The 17,351-nt window shown below is 38.9% G+C and overlaps 1 protein-coding gene across 1 annotated transcript; it reads left to right on the top strand.

Annotated features, from left to right (window-relative positions):
- Positions 1 to 7,203: 7,203 nt before the first annotated feature.
- si:ch211-157c3.4 (Lipopolysaccharide-induced tumor necrosis factor-alpha factor homolog-like) lies at positions 7,204 to 14,173 on the top strand. The gene is made up of 5 exons (XM_023288194.3): positions 7,204 to 7,320; positions 11,585 to 11,634; positions 12,011 to 12,118; positions 12,220 to 12,421; positions 13,351 to 14,173. Exons 2-5 carry the CDS (start codon positions 11,589 to 11,591, stop codon positions 13,466 to 13,468), a joined length of 474 nt encoding a protein of 157 aa, XP_023143962.2. The 5' UTR covers positions 7,204 to 7,320; positions 11,585 to 11,588; the 3' UTR covers positions 13,469 to 14,173.
- Positions 14,174 to 17,351: the final 3,178 nt, after the last annotated feature.

Below are 17,351 nucleotides of genomic sequence, written 5' to 3'. Positions count from 1 at the left end.
ATGGGGAAAAGACAAGATGGAATAGAGGATGAAGGTGAGAGATGTTGGAGAGGTGAGGAGGAAGGAGGCAGAAGGGGTGAGGAAATGGAGGAGGAGGAGGAGGCTAAGCTGAGCTACCAGCAGCCTCCTCCACCTTCCTGTCACTCTTGAACCAACTCCAGAAGCTCTTCTTCTTCTTTGCCTTCTTCTCCTGCTCCTGTGGTTCTTCTCTCTCCTCGATCACCTCTTCAGTCTGTTTTTGGTTGCTCTGTTTGTCTTTGGTCCTCCTGAAAAACTTACAGAATATCTTTTTGTTTTTCTTTTGGATCCAAAGCTCTGTCTCTTTTTGTTTCTTGAGCAGTTCTTGATTTTCTTTTTCTTTCTCCTCGACTTCATTGCCGGCTTCCAGCAGCAGCTCCTCAGTCTTGAAGAGTGTCTCTGAGAGGTTTTCATAGATGTCGGTGATTCGTTGGACTTCCTGGTCTTTGATGGCGATCACCTCTTGTGCAGAGTGAAGGCTCGTCACAATCTTTTCATTTTTCTGAGATTCTTGGAAAAGCAGTTTCTCCAGATTCTTCATCTGAAGGAATTTCCGGTTATACTCACCTTCAAGCTCCATCTTTTCTGTCTGGAGCGTTTTAATATACTTCTTCATCTGGTTGTTGAGCTCTATGTGAGGGATGTTGTTGCGCTCCATCAGCTGGATCTTACCCTCCAGTTTTTCAGTCTTTTCAACCACTGCTTGTTTGTCCTTCTGCAGTTTGTTGTTTTCTTCCTTCAGACTTTTAATCTTGTCCACCAAGAATGAGACTTGCAATTTCAGGTCCTCCTTTTCTTTGTGATCTGGTTCTCTTTGGAGGTTTTTAGCTTCCTGCAGCATTGCTAAGAGACCCTCGTTCTCCAGCTTCAGTTGTGAAACCTCAGCTTCTCTGAGCCTAAGCTGCTCCCTGACCTCATCTTCAGCTTCCATGACATCGGCCCAGTTCATGGTTGTAGTCTCGGTCTGGGAAGAGGCCTGGCCTTCACTCAGGATGACCGGCTGTTTCACCTCTTCCTCAGCCTTAACAACATTGGCCGATGTCATGGTCGGAGCTGGTGTCTCTGAAGAGGCCTGGCCTTCACTCAGGATGACCGGCTGTTTCACCTCTTCCTCAGCCTTAACGACATTGGCCGAGGTCATGGTCGGAGCTGGTGTCTCTGAAGAGGCCTGGTCTTCGCTCTGGATGACTGGCTGTTTGGCCTTACCCAGACCTTTGACCACGTTGGCCCATGTCATGGTCGGAGCAGGTGTTTCTGAGGTGGCCTGGTCTTGCTCGGTGTTCTTATGGCTCTCAGGCCCCAGCTTTTCTTGCAGCTGGATTATCTGCCTGTTCTGGCTCATCAGCAGCTCCTCTAGTTTGCAGGTTCTGATCTTGCTGACCTCTGCCCACTTGAAGAACTGCTGCTTTTCAGTGAGGAGCTGTTGAAGGCGGCGGTCCATATTATTAACTCGCTCCTTGAGATGTTCGTTTTCTACCAAAGTAGAAAACTTCTTGTGAAATCCAGGCCGCTTACAGGCTTTGGAAGCAGCCTGTTCAGGGGTGATGGTGAATCTAACTTTGCGTTTTGGTTGAATGCTATGTGCCATGGTAATGCAAATAAAGTCCAGAATGTACTCCACAATAAAGAAGTTCGCAGTTGTAATGCAAATAAAGTCCAGAAAGTACTCCACAATAAAGAAGTTCGCAGTTTGTCGTCCAATTGTTGGAAGAAAATCCGGCGCACTGAAGAAAGGCTCTGACCTGTCCTAGTTTTATAGGCAAAGGGCTGTGACATCAACAGTGATGTCATAATTGACCTGTGACACACACACACACACACACATTCAGAACTTCACAGCAGAAGATTCTAGAAGTCTGGCTCTAGAATCTTCCATCTTCTCTGCTAAACCAGGAAATCTGTGTGTGTGTCTTGGTGTGTGTTCTTCGATTATCTCGGCAGTCATTCATCTGATCCATTTCAAACTTGGTGTGTGCGTCGCTGGGGTCTCGAGGAAGTGTAACGTTGAGTTTGAGGCAAATCAGATGAAGGAGGTTGTCATTATACATGTAAATATCAGCATTTTTAAGTTTGCTATTATTAGCTGCATTGGCTGCAGGATTGTCCTAATGTTGTGGGGACATTGCCATCAAAAATACACATAATCCAATGTGTGTTCAGTTCCTTAGATGCTGGAAGTGCATGAAACATTTTGTGTTCACTCTTACAGCCAACCATAGATCAACAGCTTGCACTGTTTTATTTGGAAAAGCAGTGCAAGAGAGCAAATAAACGTAGCAGAAAGCTGTACTTCCATACAAACACAACCATGACTAGAAGTAGAAAGAACTCAAACAAAATCATGATGTCATGAGTCATTAAAAAAAACTTCTTTTATTTAAAATGTATTTTTCAATAATTGAAAAAACTTGGACTCAACATGGACAACATTTTTCCAAGTGCCCACAGGTGTTTAAATACTAGAAAAACAGTAGTGATTCTACATGATAGAGATGTTTTACTGCTTACATTTTCCATTTGTTTCCCTACTTGTCTTCTTTTTCCTCCTATTTGTTTGGTGTAAAACACACACAGTGATTCAGACAAATAGTTGCTGAATTTTTGTCACGACTGTTGGCCACAGCTGAGTCAACAAGGATCCCAGAATATTTAGCTTTTTTTACAGAATTTAGTTCAAACAATTTATTTTTTTTGCCAAATTCTTAAATGAGACATGCAGAATAAATTACTTTTGATCAAATATTACAAAATCTGATTTATTTTTTCTGATGGAACTCTGTTTCACGTGAGTAGTTTGAGAAAATCGGGAAGCTGAAAATTTGTAAATTATTTCTGATTGTTTTTTTCCACCCAAATTTTTATTTATTTTTATATAATTACACAAACCAAGTAAAACAAATGAGCAAATAAAACAACTGAACAATGCCTGGGTAGTAACAGAGCATCTACATCATCCTTCAGTCCTATTAATCATAATTTTCCCCTTGCTCTCTTCCAACGTTGCCATTTTCAGTCCTGTATTCAGTCCACTTAGTCCACTTTTGGTCCATTTGTGCTTCCTATAGTCTCAGTTTGTGAGTTAGTTTTTCCATTATGTAGATTTCCTCAGTTATTTTCAACCATTGATCTTATGTTGGTGGTCCTGTTTTCCCCCAGTTTCTCGTTATGGCTTTTTTACATGCCACTAACAGTATTTTGATTAAATGTCTGTCATTTCCCATCACACTGTCTTCAGAGAAATTACAAAGATAAAGCACACTGCAGCTCAAAGGGATCTTATGACCCATTATTTGTTGTAGCTCTTCACATACACTTTCCCAAAACACGGTTATTTTCTGACATTTCCAAAAAACATGTGAGTGATCTACATCAAGTTCTCCACACTTTCTCCAACATTTTTGATGTCGGTTTAACTGTTTATTTTTTATCTTTGGCGTAATATAGCATTAGGCTATAGGCGCTATATAAATAAAATTGAATTGAATTGAATTGAATTGAATTGAATTAATAAAGAAGCGTGCCAAATTTTTCCAGAACTCTCTCCATATCCACGAACTAATGGATGTGTGATGAATCTTCCACATATTAAACCAATCATTTGTAATTTGCATATTAAGTTCCTTCTCCCAGTTATGTTTTCTCTAATTAGTTGTATGTTTATCGTGTAAATTTAGTCCTTGATATATTGCTGAAATTATTCTCATATTACTTTCCCTGTATGCTTTAACTATAGTTTGTATCACACCGCTCACTTTTCTGGAGGGATCCATCTGGACTTCTTTTCTGTAGTAATCTCTTAACTGAAGATATCTGTAAACGTCGTGTTGCCAGATCAAACCTTCCTTTAGAGTTCTGGAAACTCTCCAGCTGTCCTTCACTTTCTAAAACACACCAAGCTGTCATCCCTTTTGAAAATAGCAAAGAGGGCTGGTGATAAGCAGCATCCCTGTCTGGTAGACCTTTGCAGCCTAATTTTATAAGTCAGATTTCCATTTATTTTAATTCTGGCTGAAGGTTTTTTGTATAATGTTTTTATTAACTGTGCTGATTTCTCATTAAATCCTCGTCGTTCTAATACTTTATAGAGAAAACTCCAATTTACACAGTCGAACACATCGATGCTCACTAAGACAGTGCTTTGTTTCTCCTTTCGCGCTTGAATTATTTCTGATTTTACAGTTTCTTGTTCTGATAAATGGTGTAATTTTGGTTATTTTTTTTTAAATTTAACATTGTTTGAAACCTTTAAGCAAATTTTGGGATTCATAGGGTTAAATTGTAATAATATTAAAGTCCAGTGAGCTCATGATGGACATAAGTTTCATCTGAATTGCATATGATACAATACAAAGAAAAAAACTTTCCTTTTCAGGGACAAAGAATGTTTCTGTAGCTAGTGGTTGTGTAACACCACTATAAAACACTGTTTTGTCAATTAATTCTACAAATCAGTGCATTTATTTGTTGTAATGCAGCAGATTTACTGAAGTCAGATCTTTCCAGGTGTCCACCTTCTTCACTGGTGTTACAGATACTTTAGACTGTTTGTGTGTTTTTAATATCCCACAAATTAAGAAAAAAATCTATCGTTAAATGCTGCTCTGTAGTTTTCACCGGAGAATGTGTGATTTCAGATAAGTAAAGTGTGTTTAGTCACATGTTGAGTCTGTGCATCTGTTTTCCACTTTGTTTATCCGTTAACTCATCCATGCTTCACGTCTCCCTCCTATTCCACTACAGTCTCATGTAAAATAGAAACATTAGGGATTTTTTGACTTCTTGTTAGATGCATTTTAAGTGATTGTGCATTTTTCCAGAAACTTTGAGCCATTTAGCAGTTTAACAGCATGCATGTTGATGAGTCTCAGTTAAATCAGTTCATCACAGTCTTCAGGTCCAAAATGCTCTTAAAGTCACTTCAGCTGTTGTTGGTACAATCATTAGAAGTAGCTCCATCTCCGTCACTCTATCTCTCTCTCTCTCTCTCACACACACACACACACACACACACACACACACACACACCCGTCAGTCTTTTTAAGGAATGTAAAACTCTGTAGGGAATGGTCTATTGTCTGGAATGTTGCTCATCTGGCCCATCGAAACACACAAACACACACTGACACTAACACCTCACCCAGCTGACATCAGTCAAAGACAACACCCCACAATCCCACACACACCTTTTTCACTGTAGATTCTTAAATCGAGTGTATTACTGTGAGGGGAGAAAAGAAAAGAAGTTAAATACTAAAATAATGTATTTTATACTGCATTTTTTTTCTAAAATGTGGAGACTAAATTGTTTTAGAATTACCAACAAGATAAAATGTTTCTAGTTGGCAGGGTTTGAAATGTGCTGCAATTATCTTTCTTTATATTATGGTTTTCCACACCTGCCTCTGCATCATTGATAATGTTCACCGAAAATTTCATATTTTTCATGCAGATTTAGCTGCAGTTCATTCAAACTTACATCTGACTGATAAGGATAGAAGGTCAAAAATCAGTAGAGTTGACATAATCAACCTTTTATAAATGTTCTCTGGGTTGAAGGATCATTGAAAACATGCTGGAAATCACTTCAGATCTCCCTCAGCATACATGTCAGGTATGCTGAGATGAGAAACTCAACCCCCAGCGGCTCTCAGTGATCCAGTGACCAACAGCACAAAAATGTGGTTCAACTGGCCTGCTCCCAACTGCGTGAAAGTAAAGACTAGTCTTCCCAGACATCTTTTAAACGGAAATTCAATGACGCGAATGTGACAAAAGACAGGCAGTGTAAATTACAGATAAGCTTCAATAATAAAGGGTCCGTCTTCATCCAGGCAAAGACATAAAGGTACAGAATGTGCCATCAACCACTGAAATGGAAACAGTTTTAATAGCCAAACATCATCACCTTCCCTAACCCTAACCCTAACCCTGATTGGCTCAGCTTACACATCAATGGTAGCATTTTTATTCCATGTTTTCTGTGTTGTTTGCTAACCCTACTCTAATCACAGTAACAGGGTTGCTAATCCATGCTAATGTGATCTTTTTCTCAGCAGTAGAAGCTAGATATTTAGCTGCTGTTACTGCTGACCAAGAGGACAAGGTTAATTCTGTAAAAAAGTAAAGAAAATGGTAAAAACAATATCCTGATAATATGCATAACAGGGCTGCATGAGGTAGAGTGAGACAGTCAATCAAGGCTGACAATGTTTTGAAAATAAAAAAAATAGAAGCGAGGACATAGCTTTGCTCTACCCATTCTTTAGGTTGATATTAATTCCAGCATATCATGTGAATCACACTTTTTTTTCTTCTACTTGCTAAAAAGGTTATGTTAGCAGGGTTGTTGTGGAACATATGTATAATAATTATTATTTAAAATATTATGTTGATTTCCTACAATTACAAGAGACATCAATGAAAAAAATTATACCAAAAAAAGAAGATTTGATTTTCATTTTAACTGTTTTATTTGAGATTCATTTTGGTCATCAGGGGGGTGGGACAAGAGAAAAATGGCATTTTAGGGGGAACACACACTTATTTGGTATTTTAAAAATATTTTCAAACTCTCTTTTCTCCTAGTTTTTTTTTTTTAGATTTGGTCTCAGGACAAGTACATTCACACAACAACTGCATGTTTTAGTATTTTGTACATGGATTATTTGAATGTATTCTGTTTATTTGTCTTATTGTTCCACTCTATATAGAGGTCAGCAGAAGCTGATTGAAGATGGTAATGGAGCCCAGCTATTCCCCTTGGAGCAAATAGTGCAGGTAAGCTGGTTTTGTTGCCTCTTCATCAGCAGCAGCTTCCTGCAGCTCTTGTGAGACATACTCTGAATTCTTGCAACTTTGTACGCAAAAATTTGTGAACGTGTGTCAGTCAGAGTGTGGCAACGGCCTTCGGGCCACATTCCAGGACAAAAACAGCGCTTCAGTGCTTCGAGATCTGTGTTTGGATTTTTAAAAAAAGTCTCCGCAGGAAGAGAAACAAGTTATATTTCCAAGCATGTGACACACACATCACACACACACTCCCTCGATAATCTCCAAGAAACAAAGAGCAGGTCGCAAAAGAAGACCAGAACAGCCTTGGAGAGTGACATCAAAACCTCTAAGTGACTCATTGGAGCTGCATGCTGGCTTCTTTGTTGGCGAGGGCAGGGCTGTGGGTGGGCGGGGAGAGGCTTGTACAGGTACAGGTGAGACAGGTGAGCATCTCAGCCACAATCTGTCTGGACTCTACATCAGCAGCATCTCACACAAAGCTCCGCACACCGACTGCAACGCTCCGCCAAGGTAAGACTGATGGAAATGGAGTTCATTTTTCTGTGCAAACACCTGAAGATTTGGCATTTGTGCCTGTAAGAAAGCTCACTGTCTCACTTTAATGACTGTTAATGAATCTCTGGTGACGTAAATAATCTTTTTACTGCTGGAATGTGACGGCAAACATCTCTTCAGCCCGGAGGAACATTTCACACATTTCTAACTGGATGTTTATTGTAGTTCGCTTCCTCTCTCAGGAATTTTATGTTTGTGATTTTTTTTTTTACTGACATTATTTATTGGTATTTGAGGCTTTGAGCTATTTGTACAGCCACAGGTGCAGCTCAGAGGAATCCAGCCTTTGCTCTGCGACTCTGGTGTTTCCAGATTTTGAGAGAACGCACCATTTAGCTGAATTTGGATTTTCATCTTAGCACAAAAACACACAATTTAACACAGTGTTTTTAAAGAGACAGGGTTTGCTTCACCTACACTCCATGTCCCCTCCTGAGATTTTGGATATTAATGTCATGAACTTGAGCTAATCTTATGTAATACCACGCTAACTAATGATCATAATGTTCACTAATGTGGTTGTAACTGGTTTTAAGTTCCTGCAATTGTAGTTAGTTATTTCTTTTGGCAGTTTTTGCAGTAGAACAAGTTCAACAACAGCCTATTTTTTTTTTTGCACATATGTTGTTAGCTGATCTGACCAGTTGTACTGCCACGTGTTAAACAATGGTATCTTTCAGACTGTAACTTTTATGACAGACAGAATAATGGGTTTTATGCACACAAAACTAGGTAGGTAAGTAAACTACATAAGCAACTAAAATACAATGAATTGAAAAGTTGTGACAGTGAAAATCTAGAGATTAGAAGAGTTCAGTTTGAGTGATAAGGATGGACACAAATGTCTAAGCACACTCTGAAACATATTAACAAAACATTATTGTTTGATTAAATAGCAAGTGTTTTATCTCACGTCTTAGTCAAAAAGATGGACCAAACTTAGCACGCAGACTCAAGGTTTGAATTTCCTTCCTTGTTTTAACATCATATGAGTTTTAACATGATCAATCCATTATTTTTACCTATGAAAATGTACAATATTACTATTTTCTAGGATATTCTGTGAGTGTTTCCACTGAGTGGCACATTGTCACATTAGAAACCAGGTCAGACTGCAAATTATAGCGAGTGAAGTGATGAGTGAGTTACTGGATGATTTCCCTTCCTTCATCAGCTGGTCATTCAAACGCATCACGGAAACAGACTGCACACAATCTCACTCTTTCTCTCACACACAAACACACACTGAGGCAGGTTTGACCGGCACAGATGTCTCATACAGTGCGGCCACACCTTTGACTTCAAACCAGGGTGTTAGTCGACCTGTTCTGCATCAGAAAGAGCCAGTTTCACTGACCTAAGCATGTGGTTTGTAGCCAATACGCGGTTCAGCCACAGAGGAAATTCGATCCTTCAACCACGTAATCAGCTAAAAGCCCAACTGGATGTAGTCTAGTTTGTAGAAAGTGCTTTCAGAAGTGTTTCTGAATCACCTGTTCACGCCAGTGGTGGCGGCGCTGCTGCAATCAGGAGGAACATGGGCTGCATGGAGCGACTTTTTTATTGCCAAACCATAAGATTGGCGGCTCCTTTACTGTTCAAGTTTTGCTGTCTTGCTCATTTCTTCCTCTATTAATCCCCTATCAGGCACCTGCCTTGACTTAAAGCTCTAGCGCGAGCAGACGATGTCTCAGCTGAGGTCATTAACTTCAGTCTTCTCTTACAAAAGACTTATTGTTTGATCGGTGGCCACTAACCTTTCCCTGCTGTGGTTTAAAGTATCTTTACAATGTGGTGGATGGACTTTTCTGAAGCCACACCCTGCAGTTACTGTCTCCATCACCAGCCACATGGAACATCTGATGACAGACACATTCGTTTAGTAGCTGTTCGGACCGTGGATCTCTGCCTCTGTCTATCGTGATTAAACATGTTTTATTGCTATTTTAAATGTAATTATTTCTCATTTTATGGTAAAAAAAAAAAAAAAAGAAAAATTCTAATTGGAATTTCACTAGTTAAGACATTCTTTTCAAAGGGTTCCTAATTGCATCATCACTAGACTGCCTGTAGCCAAAACGCAATGCTTCTCTGAGTATTCTCTCACTTATTCAGACAAAAAACAAGTCAAGGTCAAGCATTTGTGCACCTTCAGGAATAATAATAACAAAAAAACCAGGACTACCTGAAACATCTTTGCAGAACCGACACACCCAAATTTTCCAGCTGTTTGATTCACATTGGAGCAGAGCCAATGAGTAAAACAGCAACCAGTAGTTCAACCTCTGCAATTTGTCATTTACAGTCATATCCACAGAGAAAATGAATGTAAAATGTCAATTCTTGTTAAAAAAAAACTGTTATATATGTTTTTTCACATGGGAAAATTAAGATTTTTTGCATTGAAGTCAGCATTTAGGCAGTTTTGCTCATTTTAGATGAAGCACACTAAGACACTGGACTGGATTAGTGAAAGGCTGCAGTTTAGTCTGCAGTGTGAGTTCATCATCAGAGGGTTTGGTCGACACACCCTCAGTCTGTGACACAGAGAGAAACATGCAGCTCCGTCGCATTCCTGCACCAACATATGGGTGTATTCAGGCTGCCTGTGTGTGTGTTGGTGTGTGTGTTGGTGTGTGTGTGTGTGTGTGTGTGTGTGACACGGTGACAAAGCAGTCTATCATCTGCTGCGAATCCAAACCGCAGCGACAAGTGATGAACTGCAGCTTCACCTCAGTGCATGGAATGAATGAAGGGAGGAAAGTCCAGCAAGGCAGAGAGATATTACCAGTGTTGCCTTTCTTTTGGGGGCAAAAAACAAGCTCCCATAATGTCAATTATAATACATTTCAGGTTGATGACCCAGTTTAAGATCAGATTTAGTCACCAGCAAATGTGTGTGTGTGTGTCTGTGTGTGTGTCTGTGTGAAAAACAAAATGAATGTCAGTCAAGCTAGTGTGTGTTTTGGAGCTTGTTTATGTGGAAAGAACCAGAACTGAGTAGATGTGGAATCATGTGTATAATTAAGGTTTTTTTAAGGCCTAAAAGCAGCAGAAGCAAAAATGAGCTGCTTGGTTATGATAAAGACTAATCACAGGCCCATGTTTTAGTGTGAATAAACAGATGTGTTCATTTGTTAGCAGTTTATGAATCATTTAGTGTATAAAACTGTATTTTCCTTCAAGAGACACCGTTGCAAAATCTCAAGAAATATCAGTACAGGTGTAAACCCATTTCCAATTGTTTTTCACACTCTGTCTTGTTAGCTATGTAGTTGACTAATTATCAGAATTTGCTCATTTTTAGCCCAAATTGGTTTCACATGAAACAAATACAAATTATTTCTTAATGTAATCACATCAAACACGGGGGGATTTCTGAGTAATGACAGTGGAGAACTTCTGGACTGACAGAACAGTACTAACAAACATAAATTAAACCCTTAGTTTGAGATTTATTTAACTTAATTCAAGTTCAATGGGACTTTTTGTCTTTTCTGGTTTTGCTGATCTTACATTTACTCACTAATTCAGTCAGTGGAGTTGTGCCAGCAGTCCAATACTATAAAAACCTGAGCAGTTAGCTGTATTATTATTGGATTTCTTGAACTTTTATTTTTGCAAGAGTGGCCTGAATTCAGGTTCCTTCGAAATAAGCTTCATAGAGAGGCACCTGAGGAATTTTAATGAAGAATATAGGTGTGAAGCTATTTTATGAATGGTTATTGAACAATAATTTCATAAGAGTCGCTCTTAAAGCAAGTGATACCTCTGAGATGACTTCTGTTTGGTATTTAATAACCTTTCAGTGTATAGGAATCACTAAATTTCTCCAAAAAAAAGAAACTAGAAGGAATCTGGATGCCATGTGATTTTTCTGATTCATAACCTTAACATAACAAATGAACAAAGAAATACCTGCTTCTCCTCAAAGAGCATTTGTTTGGGAACAAAGAGTCCATGACCACACCTAAAACATGCCAGCAAACAGACACACCCAGGCGTTTACCGGAGATGCTGACAGGAAACATCCAAATATGTGTCACTGAGGGACGACAAGAGTCTGCTGACAGATGTTCTTTTGCTTAACGGCGATTCTTTGGCTCCATCTGCTGGGTGGAAGCACATTTAAGAAGCATCAGTGGGACGTTCCATAGGGCAGCAGTGTAGTTTGCCTTAACTGAACCCCTCATAACACTTTGTCTCTTTGTTTTGGCAGCATAATGAGCGCAGATGGACAAAAAGAGCTTCCTCCATACATCTTACCAGGTGAGGCCAAACACACAGATGCTCTCACACGTTATCACTATATTAAGAAGACTATTTTTTACTGAATTGCTTGTAAATAATAGAAGATTTAGATACTATAGACTGATGCACACTTTCCAATCATACTATTTCTATTGTAATTTATTTTTCCACCAGTAGATTGCACTCCAGTCACATCAAATACATGAATTTGTATTTTTTTTATCAACTACAGATGCTGTATCTTGAAAATCTCAGAACACAAACATGTTTTTAGAAAAGCTTGCTCTTCTGTGAAATACGTAGCTGTGCTTTCTATAAGACGGCTCATTATCTCCATCTTGTTTCTGTCTCTCCTCCTTTCCGCTGTTATTTTCTTCTTCATCATCTGGTCCAGTCGAAGGTCAGGGTGGGGGAGATTCAGTGAAGGTCTACCACGTCCACACTCCTTTCACCCCCCCTAGCAGCTCACAGGACCACGCCACCGCCACTCATGGCACACCAGGTATTCTCACATATCCTGTTGTTTTTAGAAACACATGGCAGAAACCCACATTTTCATTCTGTCTGTTAACTTTTCTGTTCTTTCCTTTCTGTCTTCCCCAGTGTACACCAGCGGCGGGGGAGGCCTGGGTTCAGGTTTAGACTCCGGAGACGGCAGAAGAAAGTTTGTGAGCTATGAAACAGGGCTGGGACATTCCCCCGGCATGACGACCTGCTCCTCCTGTCAGCAACAGGTCATGACAAACGTCTCCTACAAAGCAGGGATGTACGCCTGGCTGATGTGCCTACTCTTCATCTGCTGCGGGTCAGTGTCTGGTGCAGGAATATTAAAGGTTTTTCTTTGGTTCTATTGACACGGCTGCATTGAACTGCATGGGGGCTCCGGGGCAGATGATTGCTGATGGGTCTCTACAGGCCACCTTAAACAGGAAACACCTCAGTAACCTACAGTGCACACAACAGACTGTACCCTATGTCCTGAGAAAATGCCACACCTGCAGGCCCGCTGATATTCAGTGGTGCAAAATCTCTAACAAAGTTGCAATAATAACAAGAACAGCTGACCTACAGTAACCTTGGAGAGTTGGGAGCCTCAGTATAGAGTTGAGATCAGCTCAAGTTGCTTTTAAAGATTGGTCAGGGAGGCATAAGAAAACACATCTAATTTTCTTGTCTACATGTGAAGCAAATGTAGCAAAACAATAAGTATAATTTACAGTGCAGGGATTAAAATGCAATAATAATTCCAAACATGAAGCTGATTAACATAATAAGCTAATAACAGGTGCTTTGTCATTGACTAGTTTTGCAGTTTTCCTCATTCAAATCGAGGGTGTCAAAAGGAGAATGATAATGATTTCAAAGCTCTAAGACAAAGTTGTGATTTTGGCTAAAGCTGCATTTCACTGAATTAAACCCAGACAATTTATTGCTTAAGAAAGTGTATAAAAATGTAAATTAATAATCAGAAAAGAGGAAGTTATTTTTGCCCCAGTTGCCCCCTGCTGGCAGTTAAAAAGAAAGCAGTGTGTTTGTAATTTCCCAATTTACTTAATTTTTCAATTTTAAATACAATCTGTGCTCATGATTCATGTTTGCGTTTATTATTCAGCATCCAAAATAAGCCAAAAATGTTGCAGAACCCCAGTTCATGTGGAGATAAAAGAAAAATATAAACATACAAGCAATATCTGACTGATTGAAACTAACCCTGTATGTTTGTGTGTGTTGCAGGTTGGTTCTGTGCTGCTGCCTGATTCCGCTCCTCATGAAAAAATTCAAGGATACTTACCACACGTGCCCCCGCTGCAACAGAGTCCTGCACGTCGAGAAGAGAAAATGCTGTAAATGACGGACATGAGGGCAGAAAATAGGATCCATAGAATAAGAACTAACATGATGTTACCTTTGTCTGAGTTTCCGTTACCCAGGAAAAAAAAGGGGGCATTTGTGCCATTTTCTGAGACTAACTGAGGTAACAGATGTAGCTCATCTCTATGAATGATTCGTAGCCGCAACCAAATCAAACATGAATGACTTTCTGCATTGTATCGTATTATTAGCAAACAGACTGGGAGTGTTGTTGTGTTGTCAGAGCTTAAATATCCATCTTTTACTGCTCTGCCAAATTAAAGCACACCCCATGCACTTTTTTTGGAGCTGTTAGAATATCATTATACTCATAAACCTTTGCATACATAATGTTGTTAAAATGAAGGCTTGTATATAGACTGTACTAAATACTTTATGTTTAAAGGGATTGTGCATGTGAACTTTAAACAGATCAGTCTGACACAAACCAGCACAGCAAACCAGAGCAGAGAGCAAAAACACAAGTATTTGCTCATCTGCACTTGCACAGTAAATTTGTGTTGTGACCATTTTGGTAATATTTATATGTTCACAGTCTCAAAATTACCTTCATAGTTCTGACATGAAGAGATGACAAGCAATCTGAAACAAACACCTATTCTTTCATTACACCTATTCTTTCATTACATTGCAAAGTTCAATGCAAAAATAAAGCTATAATTATATATATATATATATATATATATATATATATATATATATATATATATATATATATATATATATATATATATATATATATATATAAAAAATAAAAATAATATCATAATTATCTAATTATTTTAGAATACATTTTTGTCTTTTGTTCTAACTTGTTGAGAAAAAAAAAGAACTTTCTGCTTCATAACTCAACCACGATGTGCAATTCCTCCTTGTCTCCCCTCCTGAATGAAACTGACTTCTGCTATTCACCATTATGAGCTATTTGATAACAATATTTCTTGAATAAAAGTAGATTGTAATCAAAGACTACAAATGCTGTGCTTCTGTTTTCTTGTCCTCCTTCAGAGAGATCAGAGGTCGACTAGCTGAGCTGTCGGTAAAGTTGGTGGTTTGTTCTCAGAAGAATAGAAGCTACTAAACAGACCTTGAGTCACAGTGTCTGGTTAAACTGGTTAATGGTTGATGTTGTTCTTCAGCTATAGTAGGTTAGGTTAAGGTTACAACTCAGCAGTGTTCTCTATATGACCTCTGACCTCACTAAAGAAGTCCCACATTAAAGTAACCTGTATGTTTCTCAAGTTTCTAAAATAATTTACTGTCTATATCGAATTTTAGGTTGAAGGCAACTATAAATCCTAAAGTCACACAAGACAAAATACAATTTTCTCTGAAATATTTTAAAGCTACCAGCAGGCAGCCATACTTTAGGACTCCATTAATCCATATTCCATGCATAAAGGAGCATACACTTTGCTTTTGGGTTTCATTTTAAATAATAGAACAAATAAAAATGGATTGACCAGAAATACTAGAACCATAAAATGTAATAGTACACGATTTTAAAGCAATCAGTGCTCTAAATGAGATTTCTACACTTCTCAGCAGCAGGTTTAATCCACTTCTCTTGGGTTTGAGTTTCATTTTTTCCATAGATGTTTGAGAAGAAAGATCAGATACATGCAGCATTTTCTTTTTATCCCTCCTGATGTATTTTTGAGTTGATATCCTGTTGAAGGAGCTGTGATCTGCAACAGAGGTGGAGCTCTCTGACACTGGGTTGTGTATTTTGCTACACAAGGCATTTAGAATCTTATAATTCTATTGTGTCCTGTACAGATGAAAGACAAGAGAATTCTTGTGTACAGAGTTCCCTCTACTGTCACCTGCTATGCAACCGTCTACAGGAAACTGTTGACAGTCTCAGTCATTTTGGTTCATTTATCCAAGAGAGATCAGCTTTTATTTCTTTCCCACCAGACAGACTACAGATCAGAAAAACAATCTGCACACTTTTAGCCTGCAAGTAAGAAATTTAAATCTGCATTAAAAGCATTCTCTTCAAAGGCAATGCTTCGGACAATAGAACTTCCCCAGGCAATATCGAGCCTGTGAAGGGAACGCTTTAAAAGAGAGTCACACACTGCCCGTCCAAAAAAAAAAAAAAAAAAAAAACTTGCACACTCTAATGTTTCATTGGACCATCTTTAGCTCTGAGAACAACACACATTTGCTGTGGCATCATTTTCATAAGCTTCTGCAATGTCACAGCATTTAAATCTGTCCAGAGTTGCATTAATTTTCTACCAAGATCTTATATTGATGATGGGAGAGTCGGACCACTGTACAAAGTCTTCTCCAGCACATCTCAAAAATTCTCAGTGGGGCTGAAGTCTGGACTCTGTGGAGGACAATCCATCTCATGCTCCCTGATCCACTCATTCTCAATGTGAGCCCATGAATCCTGGTATCATCATCTTGGAACATGTCCATGAACATCAGGGAAGAAAAACTCCACTGATGGAAAGACCTGATCATTCAGTATATTCAGGTATCAGCTGACCTCATTCTTTGGGAACATAACGTTGCTGAACCTGACCAACCCCAGATCATAACTCTAACCCCCACAGACTGGTAGATACTAGTCATGAAGAGTGAATCACTTTATCTGCCTCTCTTCTTACCCTGATGCCCCCATCACTCTGGAACAGGGTAAATCTGGACTCATCAGACCACATGACCTTCTTCCATTGCTCCAGAGTCCAATCTTTATGCTACCTAGCAAACTGAAGCCTTATTTTCTGATTATCCTCACTGATTAGTAGTTTTCTTAGAGCTACAGCTGTTTAGTCTCAATCCTTTGAGTTCCCTTGACATTATGTGTGTAGAAATGCTCTTACTTTCACTATTAAACATATCTGTGTATTCAACTGTTGATTTCCTACGATCTTCTAAGAGTTTGTTCTGACCACATTTGTTCCTGGAAGATGATAGATCACCACTATCCTTCAGGTTTTAATGATGCGTTGGACGGTTCTTAACTCGATTTAGTAGTTTCAGAAATCTCATTAGTTGTTTTCTTTGCTTGATGCAGGCCAATAATTTGACCCTCCTGAAACAGATTAACACATCCTTTCCATGACCACAGGATATGTCTTCCAACATGGTTGTTTCAGAAATGAGAAGCTCCTCACTGCATCAGCTAGGGTTCAATAAGTTGTTGCAGTTGAAACATATTTATCACTGTAGTAATTATGCAATGAAAGGTTCTTACCTATTTGCTTAGTTTAATCCAAGTGGCAACTTTGTTTTGGACAGGCAGTGTATTAGTTATTTAGAGCTTTGAAGTGTGATGGCCTTTTCCTGACCTACATTTAACATTTTTGTCTTGCATCGTAGAAATGTTTGGTTGGAAATTCATCCATTTGGGACAGTTTAAATCTGGGGTCAGTTTTCGTCTCGACGCTACCTCCAAGGAGGTTGGCTATCATGCCAAAGAATTTAAACTTCTTTGAAATTTTGTCAGCTGTGCTTCAGAAGAACAAGCAGGGTCTTTGAGATGGTCCGGTAGGCTTTATAGTCGCTTGTCCAAGTTCAGTTTGGCACAATGAGCATTTTCCAGTTAGAACTGAAGATTGTTTCATTGGAGTCTAAAGGTATCAACACTTTAGCCACATAATTCCTTAGCAGTTTTTACACCTTTTTTGGAATCAATAAAACTGAAATATATACTATAGAAATGAGTGAACTTTAAAGATGCTGGTAGGCAGATTTTTAATAATGTTGCAGAGTCAGAAGGTTGCTTTGAAACTTACTAACTGGCCATAATCTAAAATTCAGCAAAATGACATTAGAGTGAAATGTCAAACTGTCGCTTTACCAGTGTTTCGAACACTGACATTGACAAGTTGCAGAGGTGTACG

This window comes from Amphiprion ocellaris, chromosome 19, assembly GCF_022539595.1.
Source record: "Amphiprion ocellaris isolate individual 3 ecotype Okinawa chromosome 19, ASM2253959v1, whole genome shotgun sequence".
Classification (NCBI taxonomy): Eukaryota; Metazoa; Chordata; class Actinopteri; family Pomacentridae; genus Amphiprion; species Amphiprion ocellaris.
The sequence above is the reverse complement of the archived record's forward strand: the minus strand, read 5'-3'. Positions and strand labels throughout refer to the sequence as shown.